This window comes from Pygocentrus nattereri, chromosome 7, assembly GCF_015220715.1.
Source record: "Pygocentrus nattereri isolate fPygNat1 chromosome 7, fPygNat1.pri, whole genome shotgun sequence".
Taxonomy (NCBI): Eukaryota; Metazoa; Chordata; class Actinopteri; order Characiformes; family Serrasalmidae; genus Pygocentrus; species Pygocentrus nattereri.
Genome location: NC_051217.1, coordinates 378,259 through 402,500, shown reverse-complemented (window position 1 = coordinate 402,500; position 24,242 = coordinate 378,259). Strand labels below are relative to the sequence as shown.

General features: G+C 42.1%; 1 protein-coding gene across 2 annotated transcripts in view; it reads right to left on the bottom strand.

Moving 5' to 3' along the window:
• The window catches only part of LOC108438993 (LHFPL tetraspan subfamily member 3 protein-like), a 36,532-nt gene extending 12,639 nt beyond the window's left edge, over positions 1-23,893 (bottom strand). For both annotated transcript variants that reach the window (XM_017717158.2, XM_037540011.1), the window contains exon 1: positions 22,659-23,893. In XM_017717158.2, coding sequence (XP_017572647.1) covers positions 22,659-23,085 — 427 coding nt within the window. In that variant the 5' untranslated portion in view covers positions 23,086-23,893. The remainder of the gene's footprint in view (positions 1-22,658) is intronic.
• Between the last annotated feature and the right edge of the window lie 349 nt (positions 23,894-24,242).

Genomic DNA, 24,242 nt, shown 5'->3' with positions numbered 1-24,242 from the left:
ATACACCTGTAAACATACCCTATCTGTACATAGGAGTCATGGAAATGTGGCATATTTGCGTGTTATATTGATTAAGGTCAATGAAAACAGAATTAATGAATTGTGAAGCAGTGGACTGGAATTCAGTCGTGTCTGTCCAACCAACAGAGGAAACAAACAAACAAACAAAAACGAACACAAACTACTTACTGTGAGCTGGAAATGAACAAACCAGGAACAGAGGACCAGGAGCAGCAATGAAACAAAAAAGCATGAAGATTGGGAAAATGTTGAAACTGGAGCAGGGCCAGAAAACCAGTCGACAGAATGCCAAGAAAACACAACAGACACAAAAACGCAAGAGAAAGAAAGACAAGAAGAAAAGCTTAGAGGATAAATCACAGGTAACAAGACACAAATGGGACTGATGATGCAGGGCAGGAGAAAAGAACAGACATTAGATGAGGGTTCCATGAGGTTGGGGGGGGGTTCAAGGAAACCCAAACAAAGGCACATGGCAGGGAAAAAAGGCTGGAAGGAGACAAGAGGGCAAGTACAGGGTAGGAAGCAGGTGCAGAAAATAAACAGACAGGAGCACATGGCATACGGGGAAGGAATCCAAGACTTAAAGGAGAACAGCGCAGACATGTTTCTCTATATAAGAACATAGGAAAACTGCAGCATACCAGATGTCCCAGGAGTTTAGCTACCATCTTATTTGGAAATCCAGTCAAGTCAGCTGAGCTTCCTCAGTAATACTACTGCCAGTGGTGCTGCTAATGCAGAGGTTCTCAGACCAAGTCCTGGGTACCCACTGCCCTGAATAGTTCCAGCAGTTCTCTGCCCTAACTCACCTAATCCAGTTCAGGATGGACTTGATCATTGCTGATGAGCTGATAGCATGGTTACTGAGGCAAAGCAGAGACCAAACTGTTCAGGGCAGAGTTGAAAAGCACTGTGTAAATAATAGTGCTAATTTTACATTTACGGCATTTGGCAGACGCTCTAATCCAGAGCGACTTACAGTTTGATCACTTTACACAGGGAGGCGAAGGTGGTGTTAGGAGTCTTGCCCAAGGACTCTTATTGGTGTAGTGTAGGGAGTTTGCCCAGGTGGGGATTGAACCCCAGTCTACAGCCTAGAAGGCAGAGGTGTTACCCACTACACTAACCAACCACACGTTTTTTCACAATTTGTAAACTGGTGTTGACTTTATGCCTGATGTGTTGTCCTTTTTAATTGCAGTAGATAGTTTTGTTAATCGTAATCGAAATGCTGTTAAAAGAGCTAACCTGTCGCACTCCAGGGCTCAGCAGCTCTTTTTACCGCCCTGTTGCGGAGTTAGATTTTAAGGTTAGAAAAAAAAGTCTTTTGCTGTGAAATAAAACTCTGTTGACTGTTCTAACATATTTTCAACAATAAAAGGTCTGAAACGTTGACGTTAATATATAACTGCCAACTCACCCTTTAACCTGAAGATTGGCACGACGATGGCTGATCACCATAGCAACACAGACAACAATCTCAACTAGCTAGTGGCTAATGAGAAGGCACAGAGAGAGATGTAAGATGAACATAATTTAGAGATGACTGAACATATTTGCATTTTTAAGCAATCTAGCTGGTGTCCTGAAACGTTTAGAACCCGCAGTGATCATCAACACGTCATACTCGTCATACGCCAGCTTCTTCAAATTTTCCCATTCCATCTTAAATGGTGCAGTAGTTACATGGTAGCTGAGCTCAGCCCTGTAAAAAGTGAAATGAGGAAAATTCTTTCTAAGAAAAGCCAATGATGTTGCGTTAGCAAAAAGATGTGGTGGCTCACTTCACAGGTCTCGGGGGAAGCCTGCGCTAGCTTTTAGGGGGAGTCCTAACTGGTGGGAAAACACTGGGAAATTAAAAAAAAAAAAAAAAAACTTATTTGACTACCAAGCCTAGATATCATTTATGGTTGGTAAAATAAAAGAGATTCAATAGTTTGTTGTATGAAAATAAAAAAAATCGAACGAACTGAAAAATACGAGAAGACTTCAGAATTCAGAAGTGCAGGTCGTTTATTCCTCTGGAGCGTGGAGAATGCTTCCCAATGGGCCCACGGGCGACACTCACACATATACAGATTGACATCCATGCGTCCATCCTATGGGATCATGTGGGAACCATTATCTCCAAGCCTAGTCTGAATCATTTTTAATAAAGACACTGTATGAGGCGCTTCCTGACACATTCTAGCATGATCGCTGGTGTTCCTCCGTCTCGGCTTTTGGCCTTGAGAAGTTCACTAGTCCACTCGCTCCTGTCTTCTCTCTTACGCCCTACTGAGGAAGCTGTTTTAGGGCACTTGCTCCAATATATTAGGTCATATTGTACTTTATTTATGATTTATCCTGCATAATACAAGACATTTTAATTTTGGGAATCTTTAATTTACATCACTAACCTGTCCAGAGCCACCAACATTTTATCTAGCACTGCACAAGGAAGTAGTCCAGGCTTATACTTTGAAGATTGCTCAACACAAACCCAGAAGTGTGTTTTGTTTGTAATGTATGTACCAATGCCAGAATTCCTCTGCTTGCAGTGTAAATTGGGAGGCCCGAATCTTAAAAGCTTGTGTAAGATTCATATCCAATAATAAAGTGAATAAGAACCTCATATCCTTGGGTGTCCAATCTTACCTGCAGAGGGCAGGAGCCCAAATGATCAGTCCTTTGAAGATTTGATTAAACAAGTGGAATCACATGCGTGTCTGCTTGGTTGGGAAAACCTGCAGCCACTCTAGACCTTTGTGGATAAGACAAATTCTGATTATTGCTGTGTTACTTCATGTAATTCTGTGCTACTCAAATTAAATCTTAAAAGGCATCAAACTTATACTTTGGTCAGTACAAAGTACTGGATAGTCTAATCACAGGATTTGATGAGAAAGATTCAACAAGGTTTCATCTTCAGTTTTCAGCAGTCATGCTCCACCTCACCCCTAAATTCAACTGAGCATATTAGAGCTTATAACACAGAAAGGCACCTGCCAGTAGTCTTACTACAGCACAGCACTGCCTAATCTGGTCTGTCTGCACTCCACATACGTTACATAACAGAGCTTCATATGAATTAAGCTAAAATGCAATTTCCCACAAGGATTTTACACGGCTGTCACGGACACTGGCCGTCGGCACAAAACAGCACGTTCCCGTAGAGTTACTCATCAACTTTATTATAATGTTTTATTTCAACAATAAGAGTTGAAAACATACTTCATGTTAGTCATGGATGGAAAAGGATGTGATGCCTCGGGGATGGGACCGATTGAAAAAATGGTTTAAAATTAATAATAAAGCCCAAAGGAACCCAAATTCACCATTGTTCACTAATTGGGTTAAAGTAGGTCTTAAGGGTTTGTATACACAGTATGCAGGTACAAAGTAGGGCCATAGTTTACAATATCTACATGTGATTTTTTGCCTTTTGATTTAATCCCAGCAGCCCTACATTTGGGTGATGACTGTGTAGGATGTACACAGAGCTGGTGTTGCATTCTCTAGCATTTTCCAACGATCCAGGGCATCACACAGTCTTTGATAATGAGTACTAGCATTGTTAGAACCTCATATAGCTGATCAGGATCTTTCAGGAATAAGGAGAAGGACACAGTTCACTGGTTGATAAACAAAGATTGTAAACGAAATGCTTTATCGTGCAGCTCTCCTTATGTCAGTATTTAAACTCTTCAGCTCTTCGTGCTTCTTATCATTTAAAGCAGCAATCAAGCCAAACATGAATAAAGGTTTCTTGGTGACAACATCCATCACTTAAATGGGAAAGATGATGAGAACAGTATGACCACAGTGTGAGCACAACAATCTGCGCAAAATGACATTGCTGGATGTATTTTTGGTATTTTAATGACGGGCAGCACTGTGCTAAGCTGCAGTGCAGTTGGTGAAGGGATTATGTTTGTATGAATGTATAAATAAATAAATAAAGGTGCAGCAATATCCAAAGAAATCAATGTCCCTCTAAGAGCCTTATGTGCCAGTGGTGCAGTGCAATGGCATTCTCCTAAGTGCAGGACACTGCTGCCTGCCAGATGCCAGTCATCACCACGTGGAGTAGATTTTATAACATGGTGTTTACAGTATCTGTAAATAATAATAATCACACTGAACTACGCGTAGTTAATTCCAAAATTATTGGCACCCTTCATAAAGGTAGAATAAAAGTCATGAAAAAGGCGTCTGACACTGAGAATTGGAGGAAAAAAGAAAATTCTAAGTTTTAATTTAAGTAAATTTAGACTAATTAAACAAAAACCTTTATTTGGGAAATATTGTGACATCAAATTTGATCAATATAACAAATTTGATCAATATAACAAGCACAATACTAAACATACGCAAAATAGTTCTCCACGCTCCCTCTCTCCCCCTCCCCCTCCCTCTCTCCCCCTCTCTGTCTCTCTCTCTCTCCCTCCCTCTCTCTCTCCCTCCCTCTCTCCGTGTGTCTCTCTCTCTCTCTCTCTCTCTCTCTGTGTATGTCTCTCTCTCTCTCTCTCACTCTCTCTGTGTGTGTCTCTCTCTCTCTCTCTCACTCTCTCTGTGTGTGTCTCTCTCTCTCTCTCTCTCTCCCTCTCCCTCTGTCTCTCTCCCTCTCTCCCTCCCCCTCTCCCCCTCTCCCCCTCCAAAACACAACATGGTAATCCTTTTAGCTCCTCCCCTCACCTTCCCTGTGGGTTTCTTTTTTTGCCCTATGACTCTGGTTCCTATTCAGGTGTGTGTCCCTAGTCACGTTTCCTAAGGCAGCACTTCTATTTACAATTCCTCATATTCATAACACATAATTCATGAAATGAACCAAGGTCACTACAGTGCAGTGATCAGATATTACAATTACACACTGTATTGATCAAAACATGGTTACTTGATTCTCATAGCAGACGTGTGTAATCAATGTGTGATTCACTTTTTCTTTTATTCATAGCCACGATTTCTTAATTCCTTCCCACAGTTCCCAATTTACTCTCTCAATCTCTTTTAATGTTCCTCACATTTCCTGTCATTTGTGTTTTCTTACATTGTTCTGTTTTCTTTTAATCATGCACATTTTCTTTTTAATTGTGTGAAAAACACGAGCGGGATTTGTTATGAAGCTGGAATCATGATCAAAATACCCCTATCAGTCAGTCAGTCAGTCAGTCAGTCCACCTTTATTTTCACAGTTAGAGCAACCCTCATTTACAGTGTAGCCAAGCAAGATAAACGGGGAATAAAATAGTTCAAATTAATTCAACCAATCAAGACTAAATGAACAAAGAAACCAAAATTAATAACGGCTCAAATGAGAAATAGAGAAATAATAATAGATAATACAGATAATAATAAAAGATAACACAGAAATAAAATATGTAGTGAAAACAAATAAAAACTAAGTAAAAAGAAATAAGAATACACACAATAAGAAAAACTAAAACATCTTTACAAACAAAATTGTTCAATAAAATAAAAAAATAAATATGTAAAATAAAAAGAATTATCATCAAATAAAGCAGTTAAAGGTTGAGGGGACACGGTTAGAAATCAGAGCTTCAAGCTGAAGGAACCAGTAAGCAGAGCTGGAGAGTTTCCTGTAATCGCCGGTGCTTTGCAGCCAAAAGCAGTTGCTCCAGTTCAGAAAAACTCTGTGTGGGATGGATAGAAATGTTGTTTCCATCATGCTTATTATTTTGGTACAAGTATCTGAACGTTTCTCTACATTTACTGACTAGCTTATTAATATAATATTTAAATACAAACATATTGTTCAGTCATACGCCATGTTACTCATATTCGGTGAGTCTCTCTATACTGGATCCTGTCAGGGTGTTGATATATTAAAATCAATAATGCAATCTTTGTATTTATAACTAGCTTATACCTATAAACAATCTGTAAGGTAATGTAGGAGCAGTAAAATGCTACTTCTGCAGAATAGTGTCATCTACATACAGAGGATCATTAGATTGAATATTAATATACAAATTAATACTGGACCAAAGATTGAACCTTGTGGGACCCCCTGAGTGAGGCATTAAATCTGATTTGTAGTAAATCAAATGCCACACACTGTTTCCTGTCTGAGAGGCAGATTACTGGATGGAGTTTTGGATGCAACGTGAACTTCGCTGAATCGAAGTCATGAAGGACAGCATGCTCATTAAACTTTCTAACCACCATCTGTGAGCCTGTTTTTTTGTGCAGCTGTTTCCAGCGCAATGAATAGGGCAGTGGTCGCTGGAGGCAATCATTCCTATCCACTATATTGGATAAAATTTTAGGATAGAGTTGGTAGAGTGAGGGTTGTGTGAGGGTGACGTTGCCACAGATTTGTGATCAGATGCATTAGTAAAGCAACACAGATTAAAATCACCAAGGATCAGTTGATTAATCAATTAAGTAGAAGGAGAACTGTGTACATGACTGGACATTTCAGTTGACCCACTTTGTCCTTCTGAATTCAGCTGTGTTTTATGTTAAACGTCCTTCAGATTGACCTTCAGATTTCACTGCACTTTTCAAACGCATCTGTTCAAGACGAAATAGAGCTAACATTCTCTTAAGCCAAAATTCTTGTTTTAGATTTTTTATTTAGATTTTTGATCTTTATTTCTTACCGTGCTAAGTTGAACACTAGCTCAGTATTCTGACATGAATAGTGACCGAGATATAATTTTATAACTGCAATGCTAAATGCGCTGGAAAACAATAACAATTGCCACATGTCACATGGGATTCTCTGCACCAGTGACTTCCAACTTTGGTCCTGAAGCACACCTGTCCTGCAAAGTTCAGTGTTTTCCCACAACACATAAATGCAAAATGCAAAAACACATGAAATCTATGTATGAACCCCTGAGCCATGTGGGATCAACAGTCATGCTTAATTATGTCTTGCCAGTGAAAAATATATGGATGAAAATAAAAGAAGAGCCAACTATAAAAGCTCTCAACCAGCTCCCAACGAAAGATACAAAACAAACAAACAAACAAAAAACAAATTGAACATCTGTGACTGAAGCCGAAGGTACTACAGACACTCACTGAGACACTCACTGAGATGAATTCTTCATACTGTCACTTCACCACGGTTTATTTTATTTTGATTTAAATTTATTTAAAATACACGCAAATAGGCAAAAATAACATAATAAATATTGTTTCTTGTGCAGGAAGAGGCAAAACCTAAATAATATTACAATTTCACAATATTAAGGAAAATAAAAATATACAGTAAACATAATAATCACATTAAACATCAAATAACTCAAATAAAACAAAAACGTCGTGATCATCTCTACATGTCAAATGAAATGGCTATGGCAGTCTCTGATGATGGACATGGCCCAGACACTGACTCTTGACTCACTGAACCGAGGCGATTCACAAAGTTCCCAAATTATTACGTTTCTACTGATAGAAACAGGTCGAAGTCATGGGAAGAGCTACAGAGATTACATATATTGTATATGCTCCTTCTATCCTTTTGCTGCTGTTCAGATTCTGATGGGCAACAGAAATTCAATTCAGAAAGGGTGAAGTCAAAAATCAAAAGGGGGAAAAGTAATTACCAAGTCATGTGGGCAATAGGGCAAAATGAAATGCGAAGAAATGAAGTCAGAAAGCTTTTAATTAACAATTAACTTAACCTCTTATAATTATTTTATGAATAATCCTGAAATGTTTTATATATTTGTAAGACAAAAATACCAGTTATAACACCTGAGATTTGTTGAGGTGTGAGAATGTGTGGCAGGACAAAAATTTGGTCCATCAAATTAAGTTAAATAAGTAAAGTTGTGAAGTTGCTCTCATACCTTCAAGTCCACTCCAACGTCAACATCTCAACAACTTCCATCAATTTGACAGTCGCTTTTTTGCTCCAAAAATAGTCAGAGGCGAGTTATTTCAGCCAACATGTGACAATATGCAGTGCTGCCAGCATGTCCCATGAGTAGAAAAGAGGGACATGGCACAGGATGAGATGAGATCAAGGGACAGAATGTAGTTAAAATGATTTATCTGAACTATCACTGAGGTGAGGTAGCGCAGGATTGGGAGTTGCTGGCGAAGCAGGCAGTTTGTGAGCAGTCAGAGCTGATTACGTAACAGAGCCAGATGCATCTGTGCCTTCACTGCCAGGTCACAGGCTGGATGATCACAAAATCTGAGAAAAACTGGCAGAAAATGGTTCTGAAAGATTCCACCACCTTTATTCAGACAACCGCTACAATGGCTTCCAAATTATAGGACCCATAAGTCAGGTTATAGACTGCCTAAACGGGTTATGGACTGCCTAAACGGGTTATGGACTGCCTAAACAGGTTATAGACTGCCTAAACGGGTTATGGACTGCCTAAACGGGTTATGGACTGCCTAAACGGGATGTGGACTGCCTAAACGGGTTATGGACTGCCTAAACGGGATGTGGACTGCCTAAACGGGATGTGGACTGTCTAAACGGGTTATGGACTGCCTAAACGGGTTATGGACTGCCTAAACGGGTTATGGACTGCCTAAACGGGATGTGGACTGCCTAAACGGGTTATGGACTGCCTAAACGGGTTATGGACTGCCTAAACGGGATGTGGACTGCCTAAACGGGTTATGGACTGCCTAAACGGGTTATGGACTGCCTAAACGGGATGTGGACTGCCTAAACGGGTTTTGGACTGCCTAAATGGGTTAAATGGGTTATGGACTGCCTAAACGGGTTATGGACTGCCTAAACGGGTTATGGACTGCCTAAGCAGTATCCTGAGCACAATTATACAAGGCAGAATGAATATGAGTCATATTTAACACAAAATCACCTTCGATCCGGGAAGCAGATTTCATCAGTTATCCTTGAAAAGGCCAAAATATTTGGGTTTCCTTCCATGTTAAAGCTACTGTTTTTGTATAGGTCACACACTGTAAGACAGTATAAAATCCTAATTCATTGATTTTCAAGGCTTTTGAAGACCTCAGCATAAAAATAATACACTGTCCACTGCATAACAATGCACACTCAAATATGGCATCTACTGAATATCTATTTATTCAAATCTTCATGGATATATACTTTAAGATCTTTACAGTTTGTTTGACCATCAGTTTTGCTGTCCACATTATCCACCTCCTTCATCAGTGATCGGTTCTGTCAACAGTACCATTGTTGGCTGGATATTTTAGACAGCAGACTTCATATATTATTATTATTATTATTATTATTATTGTGTATTGAGGATAAAAGATATATATTTTATATACAGCGTATTTAATGTGGTTTTGGCAGCATGACATTCACATTCGTCTCTAGCCATGTGCTCACTATTTAATCACTGGAGCTGCAGATATTATATGGTTTAAGCGTCTTTAAAACATTTCAACACAGCAGATGTTAAGGCCACTTTCACTACGGGTCTCAGATAAAATCTCAAGACAAACACAGAGAAAGCAAAGAGCGACGTCTAGGACCAGTGCCTGAGCTGAAAACGATTCCATATGCTGCAGGTCCTCAGGCCAGAGATGTAAATGCAAATCTACTGTACCATTCATCATTTAGATGAGGACAGGAAAAAACATCAAGAATATTTTACTGTGTGGGTGATATGGACAAAATATTATTAAAAATAAACAGATGACTGTTGCCATTTGATGATAATACAGTTTTGACCAAAGAATGTATTCAGATTTGTAATAATTTGTGAACTATATTTTATTAACTGTATTATTTATTTAACTGTATTAACTGTTATTTATTATTTATTATCTAAAGCATTAAAGACCACACATACACTCACCGAACCCTTTATTAGGACGAGTATACTATTAATGGGTAGGGCCTCCTTTTCCCTCATTACTGCTGAGTCTGATCCTCTCATACTAACATAACACACAGTAACACACACTAACACACCCAGTGTCAGTGCAGAACTGAAGATAACCCACCCAAATAATTCACGCTCTGTGGTGGTCCTGACCATCGAAGAGCAGGTTAAAAGGGAGCAAACAAATAATGCAGAAAAACAGAGAGACTATAGTCTGTAATTGTAGAACTACAAAGTGCACATATGTTTACACACACACACACACACACACACACACACACACACACACACACACACACACACACACACACACACACACACTATATTCCCAAAAGTTTTCACTCACCCACACAAATCACTGAATCCAGGTATTCCAGTCACTTCCGTGGCCACAGGTGTATAAAGCCGAGCCCCTCGGCCTGCAGACTGCTTCTACAGACATTAGTGAAAGAATGGGTCGCTCTCAGGAGCTTAGTGAATTCCAGCGTGGTGCCGTGATCGGACGCCACCTGTGCAGCAAGTCCAGTCGTGAAATTTCCTCACTACTAAATATTCCACAGTCCACTGTCAGTGGGATTATAACAAAGTGGAAGCGATTGGGAACGACAGCAGCTCAGCCACGAAGTGGTCGGCCACGTAAAACGACAGAGCGGTCAGCGGATGCTGAGGGGCATAGTGTGCAGAGGTCACCAACTTTCTGCAGAGTCCATCACTACAGACCTCCAAACTTCATGTGGCCTTCAGATCAGCTCAAGAACAGCGTAGAGAGCTTCATGGAATGGGTTTCCATGGCCGAGCAGCTGCATCCAAGCCTTACATCACCAAGCGCAATGCAAAGCGTGGAATGCAGTGGAGTAAAGCGCCGCCACTGGACTCTAGAGCAGTGGAGACGAGTTCTCTGGAGTGACCAATCACTCTTCTCCGTCTGGAAATCCGATGGACGAGTCTGGGTTTGGCGGTTGCCAGGAGACGGTACTTGTCTGACTGCATTGTGCTGAGTGTAAAGTTTGGTGGAGGGGGGATCATGGTGTGGGGGTGTTTTTCAGGAGTTGGGCTCGGCCCCTTAGTTCCAGTGAAAGGAACTCTTAAAGCTTCAGCACCAAGAGACTTTGGACAATTTCACGCTCCCAACTTTGTGGGAACAGTTTGGGGACGGCCCCTTCCTGTTCCAACATGACTGAGCACCAGTGCACAAAGCAGGTCCATAAAGACGTGGATGAGCCAGTTTGGTGTGGAAGAACTGGACTGGCCTGCACAGAGTCCTGACCTCAACCCCATAGAACACCTTTGGGATGAATTAGAGCGGAGACTGTGAGCCAGGCCTTCTCGTCCAGCATCAGTGTCTGACCTCACAAATGAGCTTCTGGAAGAACGGTCAGAAATTCCCATAAACACTCCTAACCCTTGTGGAAAGCCTTCCCAGAAGAGCTGAAGCTGTTATAGCTGCAAAGGGTGGGCTGACATCATATTAAACCCTGTGGATTAAGAATGGGATGGCACTGAAGTTCATATGCGTGTGAAGCCAGACGAGCGAATACTTTTGGCAATATAGTGTGTGTGTGTGTGTGTGTGTGTGTGTGTGTGTGTGTGTGTGTGTGTGTATATATATCCTATCACCTCAGCAGTAGTTAACAAAGCATGCATAATTAGTACGTGTATCTGCTCCAAATAATTTGGGCTTCTCCAGTTCCGTACTGATCTGTATTGGGAAGGTGGTAGCTCATAAGCAGCCACTTTATGAACAGGCAATAAAGGAGACATGGAATACCTTTTCGAAAATGTCCAAGTTATGCAACTTGGTTTTGAAACAACAATAAATCCATGTCTTTTTTAATAGAAGTTTCCGATGGAAGACAGACAGTAGCACAGACTAGCGTTTCAAGATGATTGACTGGGAGGCAACAGTGTTTGAAAAATAATTAAGTAAAAAAAGGTCCAGCAACACTTACGCTTACTTCAGAAGGCAGTGTAAGAGATAAAGTGTCTTTTGGAATAAACTTTGTAACTAGGATTTTAAACTAACTATGCCTTCTATTTATGATAAACCTAACAGAGCGTTAAGTGATGATAACCTTCCCCGTTTGAACCCTAAAAAACTCAACAGTGTGTTTTCTCATTTCTACATGCTTTTCGATCTTCAACAGATGCATTCTTTTCTTTCACAGTTTGGCAGAAACTGTTGGATTTGGTAATGAAGGTCAGCTTGCCTGTAGCTTTTGCTTTCTCAGCATATTCATCTGCCCATTTTGCAAGGGTGAAGACATCCATCCCAGCCCTCTTCTTTTTCAAATGATCTACCTCATCTGTGAGGGCCTTTCTCTTCAAGTCAACATCTTGCCTTTTTTTTAACTCCTCTTCATCCAGGTAGCTAAGGAACTTCTGCCTGGCTCCAGCAGCCAAAAGGAGCAGTTTTACTGTGATCTCTACCTTTGGTTATGCCTCCAACAGACTTGACATGGTCAACAGTGAGCCTCTGAGACACCAGAGACCTCTCCTTCTGATTCTCCACAATCAATTCTTTGTTTATAGAAAATCCATGGGACCAGACAAGCAGAATCTTTACCACATCCCACACTTCGGAAAGTTATGGTTTGTGTCCATTGTCTCATACAGCAGTGTGTCAATTCAATCTGTTTTGGGGTTAAATTCCCTGAATTAAACCTGAGGAACAGCACATCAATCACAATATTCCCTAAACTCCTGGAGGATATCATCACACAATGTCTCATCCATGTGTTCAGCTTCACACAGCTCTTAAGATTCAGCCATGTGTCTTGGGCACTGCATGCACTGGAGCCTTTTTCAGCAACAGAGTAAAAACTTTTTTTGAAGAACTGAGTTGGTTTAACGTGGCTTCTGCTGCAAATCCAATATCAGTCTAAGAACTGCCTTTGTGCCAACTACTGTCCTAAAAAGGAGCTTCGGTGTGGATGTGGCCTCTTGCAGGAGCTTTTGCAATTGAGCCCTGCAAACAATTAAAACGGGGGATTTTATGTTTGTTTGATCTATCTCCAATAACAAATTTACAAACAGGTCAAGTGCATCTCTCTTAAATTAAACACATCAAATTCATAGCCTTATGTAAACACATACATACATAAACTACTCACAAAAAGTTCGGGATATTGGGCTTACGGGTGAAATTTATGAAAAACGTAAAAAGTTCTCACTACAGTGATGTTGTATCATGAAAGTTTCAGTAGAAGCGTGCGACGGTGATTTCCTCATCTCAAACAATTTACTGAAACAAAAGCCGACAGCAGTGGTGGGTAAACCCCAACAAACAGTCTCAGTGTCTCAGTGACTCGTCAGGCGCCCTTCAGCTTACAGCAATTACAATTACAGCTTGATAAAGACGTCTTCTGCTGTCCACCAGTCGACACGTTGTCTGCTGAGGCACGGCATCCCACTCTTCTTGAAGGGCGGACCTCAGGTCATTGAGGTTCTGGGGTACAGAGTTACGAGCCTCTACACGGCGACTCAGCTGATCCCATAGGTTTTCTATGGGATTCAGGTCTGGAGAAAGTGCAGGATGCTCCATCTGAGGTTCCCCAGTCTCCAGCAGCCGTTCCCTAATGATGCCACCTTGATGAGCTGGAGCATCGTCGTCCATGAAGATGAAACGAGGCCTGTGTTGTTCATGCAGAGGCGCAGTGACTGGATTAATGATGTTATTCAGTAGTTTGGGCCACTGGGTCACTGTACTATTCACAAAGTGTAGGGCAGTTCTGTGTTGACTGGACACACCTGCCCACACTGTAACACCACCACCACTACCACCACCAAGGAGTTAAGCTCCTTGTTAGAGAACAGCGAGTTGTGCAAAAACACTGAACAGCTGGACGTGTGTATTCAAAAGTTTAGAGAAGGTCACATTAAGTTCACCTGCAAAAGGTTAGAGTGAAGTTTAGGTTCATCCTGAAATTTCACCCGAAAGCCAAATATCCCTGAACTTTTTGTGAGTAGTGTAAGTACAAATGCCTCATGTAACATATTACATGTCTTTATCCTACTGAGCAATGAATCATATATTCCTTGTGGATGAGAAACATTAAAAACTGTCACTTCCACATTAAGGTGAAATCATTTTTACCCGGTGTGTGTTGTTGTATTATATATATTAAGACAACAAAAATGTTAACAATTGCACTTCCAGAAGTTCCGAACAAATGAAAACCAACTGCAAACAAATCACAATTAAATCAGCATTTCCTGGCATTGTGATTTACATCTCATCAAAGAACAAGCTGTGAGGTCGGAGTCTGACGTTACCCCACGCAGAGAACGACGTCAAGTGAAGTGACTGAGCACTAAAGTATTAATTTACCAATACACGATTTCTAAGTTGATTAGTTTAACCACATATACAGGTATTTGTGAAGCAATGACTTTTCCTAAACTTTCAGTTTATTTATTTTTCCAAAGCTTATCGAGTCCTGGAATTTGCCATTGCCAGGTTTTCCAGGTTTGTCCAGGTTTTTCCTGACCATACAAACCCTGAATGCAGTGCAGGCAGAAATACATAAGGTAGGCCTGTGGTTCATAAGATTAATATATAACCTCACCATATAACCTAATCCATCCACCCAACAGTGACGCAACACATAGCAGGACTGTGTACAGATCAACCGGTGTTCAGGATTCAGCATCACAACCACAAACAACACCGCAACACTACAAAGCACGCGTCACCTCAGCGCAGCTACAGCTTTTACCCAACAGAGACAACAGGAACAGCGATGAGGAAAAACAACGGATGGATGGATTCTGCCACAGCAGGTATGAGAAATGTTTATGGATCAATTTGACAAGGTGGAGAGCACGATGACTCTGATTGTTCTTAATGCAATGACAGCACTGGCAGAAAACATTTCCATTTGATTGGGTATCAGTCTATCAAACGAGGCTTGGTTTGGAGTTTTATTAGGGTTATTTACAGTAACCTACTACTTTTAATATCTTTTTAAATCTTCTTCTGCGGCAACAAAGAAAGACAGAGGATTGGATGCAGTAATGAAGCAAGATGTGACATAAACCTGCAGTGGTCCAGTCTGTATGGGAACAGTGCTGTCGTAGATCCCGAGGGTAATTTGGGGTAATTGTAATTATAAAGTATTTACATGATGTAGTGACACACAAGTCATATCTCTTTATTTTTAATTACAAATTGAGTTGCATATTGAATGTAATATATTTTAATACTCCAATTTAATGTAAAATGAAAGACAGACCTAAATATGACTCATTTTATAATATTTGCCATATTTACAGTTATTTATCTGATAAAAATGTGTTCTAGTGCCTGTTGATTTTGAGAAATTAGATTATGATTTTGTGACTAATAGATTCGACTACTGTAACATGATACTGGCTAGTTGCCTTGCTATCTCTCTAATTAGGCTCCCACTGATTCCGAATGCCTGTTACTCTGGTCTTATTCAGTTTACACTAGCGTCCTATTAGGTTTTACTTTGACGAAAAGGTCTTGTGTATGAACATTTAAAGCCCATTTAAATGTCCATTCCAGAGAATCTGAGGGTTTAAAACACAGTTGTTTAGGCCAGCACAGATACTGTGGATCATCTGTCAGTGTCCAGTCAAGTCAAAGTTTATTCATATAGTCCTTTTTACAACAGGTGATGTCACAAAGCAGCTTTACAGAAAAAACCTGGGTCTAAGCCCCCATAAGCAAGCCAAGAGTGACAGAAAGAGCAAGAGGAAGAAACCTTAGGAAGAACCAAGAGTCAAACGCGGAACCCATCCTCCTCTGGTCAACATTGGATATCAAAAAAAATACTAAAATACAGAAACGGGGGAAAACAGGTGAAGCAATAGCTAAATTAGTCTGAGTCTGTGCTACAGCAGCAGTATAACTGCTGTTACTTCATTTAAAACCGTGTTTTAATCTTTTCTACGGTTTATATTGATTTCTGTATAAAGAATATTTACAAAAAAGATTTAATGTTAAAACAGAAGAGCAATTTTTCATCCAATTATTTGTCTGTATATTTTCTCCATCCCAAATAGTGATTTCTGTAATGGTTATAGTAGCAGTAGTTATCATGTAGTAGAATAGTAGCACCTCCAATGGTTAGTGAAGTCCTCCAGTACTCCTGTACATCTCTCTAAAATAGCTTTTTAGAGTATTATTGTGCATGTCTGCATCAAATCTGGTCTCAATCAAGCAAAACAGCTGAGTTAACCACTGGATGTTGGAAAACCTGTATTGAAAAGTCAAAAGATGATCATTTACTTTCAGGCTCCACAGATTATTTCAAGACCAACTCAGGTGAATGCATGAAAACCTCATTTTGCAAACAAGAAACAATTTTAAAAAAATGATTTATTAAAACGTCTCATATCAGAAAAACTGTGAAAAAGCCAACTTCATCTATACAAGTAAACAGTAAGGGTCTTGATATCGATTTTGAAAATGAGTAATACTCAGTGGCTCATCTTTTATAAATTATTAGAGAATATCTATTTGGACGTGTCTTACTAAGTTTTTGTGGTGACTGACCGGTGCTAAGTCTGTCAGATGTCTGCTGATGCTGGCCATGTCACTCAAAACATTATGAAGACATTGTTTAAAAAATCTCTTAAAAGCAAACTTCAAACAAGAATATTCTAATGTATCCAGTTTGTCCAGTTGGCATTTCTGGCCTTACCGGCTGTATACGAGTGGTTTATACAGCGTAAGCTCTATCATTGTTTTAGATGAGCGACACGGTATTGAAATTCCAAATTCATGCAACAATTAGTTTTTAAACTAATTTTATCAGAAGCCAGTTTTGTGCAGATACGGGGGAAAGCCCCTGTAGCGCCATCTTTTTTGAGATAATTTCATGTTTGTATAACTTATGGGTTGCATGATTCACTTTACTAATGAAAAAGAAAAATTCTAACAGTTAAAAACGATGAAATGACCGGCAGCAGCAGCAGCTGCCAAACAAAAACCGTAAAATTAAAGTAAAATATCCTAATTCAAAATAGGTACAAAAACAATGTCATGTAAATTTTCAATAAAGGTTGTAGATTTTTCCTAAATTACTATGATATGATCAAAAACCTTCAATAAAAAGAAAACACAAAAGGTTCTGCAGACCAAAACTGTTATTTTACAGATTTTTACCAAATTATTTTTTTATCAAAAACCTTCAATTAAAAGATTATTTTACAGGTTTTTCCTAAACTGACATGATCAAAAACCTTCAATAGTGATAGTGAAAAAGTTTAACAGATTTTCTGTTTAATTATTACAATCAAACGCCTGCAACAAAGAAAGTTCTGTAGAGATTCAATTTATTGGCATCAACAACATTCAAGCAGTGACAAAGTTTCACATTAATTTTACCCATTCAAAAATAAAGCATGTTAGAAGTAGATGAGACATAAAACGGACCAGAAGTCACAACTTGAACAACCTGTCAATTATTCACGCAGACAAAATATTAAACTGGGTCGTTTTAATGATGCAAGACGAGGAACGCCGATTCTACCAACTGTCGACTTATTCAATAGATTCAGTTTTCATAAAAATTAGTGTCACGAAAATGTTTAGCTTGAAAAACAGAAGTGTAGCTGAGCTATTTAGCGCCGTTAGCTCAAATCCAGAACAAAGTGCCGTCAGCCCTGCGAGACTCACGACAATGAGGTAATATAAATAGGGTGGGTGCTGTCCCATCTCAGCCATGTTGAGGGGCTTGATATCTTAACACTGTCATCCCACCCTAAGCGTAAAACCAACTCCGTTAAAATGCCTTTTCAAATGTCAGCATGAAGTTTCAGAACACAGCAGGAGCTCAAAGACTCAGTGCAGCTTATCTGGTGAACATTTAACCTGAGCCGTAACGCCGGACCATCCAAAGGAACTTACTTTCCAATACATGTGAAAGTGTTTGTTTAGCTTGTGTCCATCCAAATCGATCAAGATATTCTAGACAAGCTCACGTGGTCAGAAGCTGAAAAGGGCATAAAGGGGTCCAAATACTACGATGCATGCATTTCCAAAACTGTTGACCTCTATCACAATGGCACTGTCCCATAGCTCAGCATCATTCTCATTGCTGTCTCTTCAAATGGTGTAAATCCACATCGTTCAATCACGTGTCCTTCTCTGCATCACCAGTGACAGACCTGAACATAAATACAAGCACAATCACTGACCGGTCAGAGAAGTGGACAAGCAGACGTCTGCATTTTCAAGGCTTGTGAAAAACACAACTTTAGCTGAGCTATTGACCATCATCAGCTCAAACTCAGTCAAAATGAGACGCTAGCTGATGTTCATTTTGTTCCAATAATATTAGGAATATTAAAGGACTAATTTACTGACGCAGTTGCCAACAATGACCCTACAGTGATCCATCGACTGCAGGTGCAATGCGTATTGCTGATGTTGAAGTAGCATCTCAAATTCCAGTGGGACTCAGATAAGGTGACCATGCAGCCCCTCCATCATGTGATCTTTTTAAAGCACTTCTATGGAGTCCTGGCATGTTAACCTCGTCCGAGTCCCTCTGAACACCTTCAGTAAGCTACATATTTATGGCTCTAGACATCGGTTTTCTCCCAAGAATGAACTTGGAGATGCTATTTCAGCATCAGGGCTGTGTTCTACCTGCAAAACTCAGAGTCTAATCAAGTCAGTCAAGACTCCTCCCTCATGTCTGATCATGGCAGTTAATAAAGCTGAATAAGTGCTGAATCATTAGCCTGGAATCATGACATCATTTTGTCAGCTCTAAAGTTTGAACAGCACCACCTTCACGAAACTACTGCTTTCACTTTATTGCACAGATTTAGTGAAAGTGCATCTTTTGGTAAATTATTAATCTCTCCAATTACACGACATGCACATGGTGTTATCTTCACTGGTATCTGGAGATATCCTGAATATCTAGTATACCTAATATTTTGGGACAAATTGTACATGTACATTGTATTATAATAAATGGACCAATTATTGCTTGAAAAAAGACTGATCTTCGTTCAAATACATGACCAAGCTTTTTAGGATGCAGTGCCTCCTGATGTCAGTCTTTTTGCAGAATAATATTAAAATTTATTGAAATTTGACGGATCTAAAGCAACCTCAGTACTGAGGTCTAGACTGACGTGATTTAGTCCATTTGCTGATTCAGTTCCACTTTATCTGCAGACTTTACTTTACTGTTCATCTGCGTTTTATTCACTGTAAATTACATTAAAAACAGCAGTAACACCACCGTGGTTCAAACAAGTAACAGTGTTTCAGACTGCGACCGAGCTGTGGTGGTCGTGGGATGGATGTTCACTAGTTAACCGGTCCGCTGCGCTCCGACCGAGCTGTGGTGGTCGTGGGATGGATGTTCACTAGTTAACCGGTCCGCTGCGCTCCGACCGAGCTGTGGTGGTCGTGGGATGGATGTTCACTAGTTAACCGGTCCGCTGCGCTCCGACCGAGCCGCGGTGGTCGTGGGATGGATGTTCCCAAGTTAACCGGTCCGCTGCGCTCCGACCGAGCTGTGGTGGTCGTGGGATGGATGTTCACTAGTTAACCGGTCCGCTGCGCTCCGACCGAGCCGCGGTGGTCGTGGGATGGATGTTCCCAAGTTAACCGGTCCGCTGCGCTCCGACCGAGCTGTGGTGGTCGTGGGATGGATGTTCACTAGTTAACCGGTCCGCTGCGCTCCGACCGAGCTGTGGTGGTCGTGGGATGGATGTTCACTAGTTAACCGGTCCGCTGCGCTCCGACCGAGCTGTGGTGGTCGTGGGATGGATGTTCACTAGTTAACCGGTCCGCTGCGCTCCGACCGAGCCGCGGTGGTCGTGGGATGGATGTTCCCAAGTTAACCGGTCCGCTGCGCTCCGACCGAGCTGTGGTGGTCGTGGGATGGATGTTCACTAGTTAACCGGTCCGCTGCGCTCCGACCGAGCTGTGGTGGTCGTGGGATGGATGTTCACTAGTTAACCGGTCCGCTGCGCTCCGACCGAGCTGTGGTGGTCGTGGGATGGATGTTCACTAGTTAACCGGTCCGCTGCGCTCCGACCGAGCTGTGGTGGTCGTGGGATGGATGTTCACTAGTTAACCGGTCCGCTGCGCTCCGACCGAGCTGTGGTGGTCGTGGGATGGATGTTCCCAAGTTAGCCGGTCCGCTGCGCTCCGACCAAGCTGTGGTGGTCGTGGGATGAATTTTCACTAGTTAACCGGTCCGCTGCGCTCCGACCGAGCTGTGGTGGTTGTGGGATGGATGTTCCCAAGTTAGCCGGTCCGCTGCGCTCTGACCAAGCTGTGGTGGTCATGGGATGGATGTTCACTAGTGTACCGGTCCGCTGCGCTCCGACCGAGCCACGGTGGTTGTGGGATGGATGATCGCTGTACGAGCACTACACAAGACACCTAATGCTAACCTAGCTAGCTACGTCAATTAGCCGCGAGCTAAGTGACCTGGGGCTTTTCGGCATACGGCCGATGAGCACTCGGTCAGGATCCACGCAACACTAGCCAGCTAGTTAACCTAGCGGTTAGACGACACGGACCTCAGCAGAGGGCACAGCCACGCGGAGGGCACAGCCACGCGGAGGTCACAGCCAGGCCACAGCCACGCGGAGGGCACAGCCACGCGGAGGGCACAGCCACGCGGAGGTCACAGCCACGCGGAGGGCACAGCCACGCGGAGGGCACAGCCACGCGGAGGCCACAGCCACGCGGAGGGCACAGCCACGCGGAGGTCACAGCCAGGCCACAGCCACGCGGAGGCCACAGCCACGCGGAGGTCACAGCCAGGCCACAGCCACGCGGAGGGCACAGCCACGCGGAGGGCACAGCCACGCGGAGGGCACAGCCAGGCCACAGCCACGCGGAGGGCACAGCCACGCGGAGGGCACAGCCACGCGGAGGTCACAGCCAGGCCACAGCCACGCGGAGGGCACAGCCACGCGGAGGGCACAGCCACGCGGAGGGCACAGCCAGGCCACAGCCACGCGGAGGCCACAGCTGCTGCTGCTGTCTGGCTAACTTCACTTTCACACTGGGCCGCCTGAAGGACGGACATGAACACAATCACAGCTAACGCTACGCTACGGAGAATAACAGGGAGAAGGTTCTTACCTCATCCTGCCACAGATCCCGTCTGAGCTTCTTCTCTGTCCATATTCCAGTTTTTGGTTCTCTGTTGACATCCCACAACTCAAAGTATTCGCTCAAAATCAGAATCCGACAAGCAGGTGTAAAACAATCCCGGAGGCGGAGAAACCGAGCAGGGCAGCCGCTCTAACGGGTTTTCAAATCTGACCGGGTGAAAGACGCTCAGTTGTGATTGGCCAGTTTCCTGGACGACAGTCAGATTAGCCAATCATGCTCAAAGAAACGTGGTGAGACAGCCAATAGCAACTGTTACAGCGTGGTAGCATAGCAACACGGAAAATGAGAGGAAAGTACGACTTTGAAAAGAAGGAAAAATAAAGAAATGAAATAAGGGTATTTTTGTTTATATTTAACTAATTGTTGCAACAAGGTTTCCACTGCAGTGAATGAATAAGATTTTACACATAATTGTGTTTAAAATGCTGTAAAGTTCTGGACTGTGGAAATCACTGCATTGTCATTTTCAATTTTTTGAACAGCAGATTCCAGTTTAACACAACACACTGAATAGAAGTTATTTTTAAGATATATTAGAATTTATAAATATTAACCCACTCTCACCCTTTTGTTGTGCAGTTGTGCTCACCAGTAATTCTGACCATCAACAGCAGAAACTGATAATAAGTTCACACTAAATGTGAAAACTGCTGCCTTGAGGTTTAAACTGTCTAAAGGACTTCAAGCTCATCATTCCTGCTTCCCGCCCGGACTTTTGCAATGCTTTGTTTTTCTGACTTTGGCGTTGCTCATTTGAATTTTTTCAGATTCATTAGCATATAGGTGCTCAATCTCACCATGACATCACTGGCTGGGTGTGGCCAGAAAGTTGCAAACCTGAGAGCATGTGTCTTTGTACTTTTTAAAAAAGACTTTGCATTATGTTTGATTTAATGAAACATGTCTGTTAAGTTTGTATCTATTAGAGAACTTGAATGTAAAATTATACAAAAATATAAAACTAATAAGGGTTACCTTTTAAATTACAAAGAAAAACATTAAATTGTTAGTATGGACATAAACCTTTATATTATGTGCTACTTATTTAATTACAGATAATTAGTCCTTTTACAGAAATTTGCATGTAATTTAAAAAAACAAGAAAAAATTGTAATTTGTCATTATTGTCAGAATCCTTAAAATAACAGTTGGGCTGTTAATTTACAGATGTCGTCCATAATTTTACAGAATTTTCTACTCAATTAAAAAAAAACAGAGAATTACCGTAAATATTTAAGTTATTTTTGTTTTTTTACAGTGAAGGCTTTTAGGGTGCTCAAATAGCGGCAGCACAACTGTTACAGAGTCAGGCACCAAGCTAACATCCTGCCTGTGTTGTCAGTGACCCTGTTCACACCTTAGTGGATAACTAGGTACGATCACGCTGCAAGCTGGTAAGAACATCATCTGACACATTTCTCTAGAACAAGATGCTAAACAGAACCTTAGTCCAGAAGCACGCACCCTCTGTTCTCACTTCTTTCCCAATATAATGAATATTAGTGTGCACAACCGATCCCTCCATCAGTTGCCAGTCTAATGACAGGACATCTTGTTGGGTGTCTGGCTTGGCCATATGTGTGTTTGTATTTATGTCCACATCTCAAAAATTCAGCACCCATGAGTCGGTAACAGTGGGATCTGATGTTATTTAGACATGTGATTTTTATACAAATGACGAACAGCATTAATAACGTCAGAACACTTACCAGAGCCGAGCTGCATCCAGCCGCAGATTTTGTAAACGGTGAGAGTGCTACAGAAGAAGAACAGTGCAAAACAGCCGATACAGGAAAGCACAAGAACCATGGACGTTCCGACGAAAAAGGACGCGGCCTTGAAAGCACCCGAAGGAATAGAGCCAAACTCAGTGAAACTACCTTTACAGGTCAGATCCCGGGACAATCCATTTCCGATGCAATAATGGAAAAGGCCAAAGTAACCGGCCTGGGGGGTGTCGACACCGTCCCCTATCCAGTACGGCTGAATAAAGCACACAACGTTCACAATAGCGAACAAGATTGTGAAAATGGCCCACAGGACTCCAATAGCACGAGAGTTCCTGATGTAGTTAGTCTGGTAGATTTTAGCTGCTTCAGAGGCAGGGAGCATTGCTGCCGGAGCTCCAGGTACCATGCTCTGCAAAAAATTAACTTGCAGCGTGCGAGATCCCGAGCCGAGCCGAGCCTGAGCCTGAGCCTGAGCCTGAGCCTGAGCCTGAGCTGAGCCGAGCCTGAGCCTGAGCCTGAGCCTGAGCCTGAGCCGAGACGTTCTACAACAGTAATGAAATATTACAGCCTTGGGTTATCAGCGTTCCTGCAACCTGCAGTTCAGCATCTCTCCGCTGTCAGAATCCTAATGCTCACCTTTCCTCCCATCCTCACTCTGGAAAGCGCTACAGAGGCCTGGCCTCTCCTGACTACGTGGATTTCGCCTGGTCAGAGGAAACAGACGCTTAATGTTTTTCCTAAAGCGATTTCCTTACTGCCCTTTAATTCTGTCCCCCCCGGTCTTCATCTGTGTCTCTCCTGAGACTAAAACACGTCAACGGTCAGCAACGGCGCTGATTATCTCTCTTACGACCGAACCCAGAAGACGTCAGGCGCGTCTTTTCCTCTGCAACATCGACACACGAGGACGTGTCTGAATGTCTACCTCAGGATCAAACGCGGCCATCCGCCTGCCATGAAACTCATCTTTACGCCATGCTGTCAGCAGCCTCCTCTGCGAGGACAACACAAAGACGAGCGAACGGCCGCGACGCGGGAGCGACGGCGCCGGTGTCTCTGCCTAAAAACACGTCCCGATCCGGCCGAAGGCAGAAAGCAGTCTCCCCTCGGCAGCTTCAGGACACGCAGGTGCAGCTCGCACAAACAGGCGTTGTCCGCAGCCCAGCACTGAGGCAGCGAGGCAGCGAGGTCCGATTCCTCAACGAATCGTTCTCTTGAACCGGTTCTTTTCAGTGAACTGGTTGAACCGATTCAAACGTCCAAATGAATATTTTTTCTATAGCGCTGCTGTTTTTAATCTTTTGGCCGCATGTAGGTTCGTGTTATAGGCTGAGCATTCCGCGAAAATGATAATAATAATCTCTGAAAATGTAACGTCATCAAATACATAAACATAAAATCCGATGTCCTGTATATCCTGTATAAACACAAACACAGACACAAACACAAACATCTGTGTAATTCTGTTTTCTCAGTGTATGCCCTGTTTATTTAACTAAACAACAGAATTAGATGTTTGGCTGAAAGATTAATTACCCAGTCCAGGACTGATTAGTCAATATC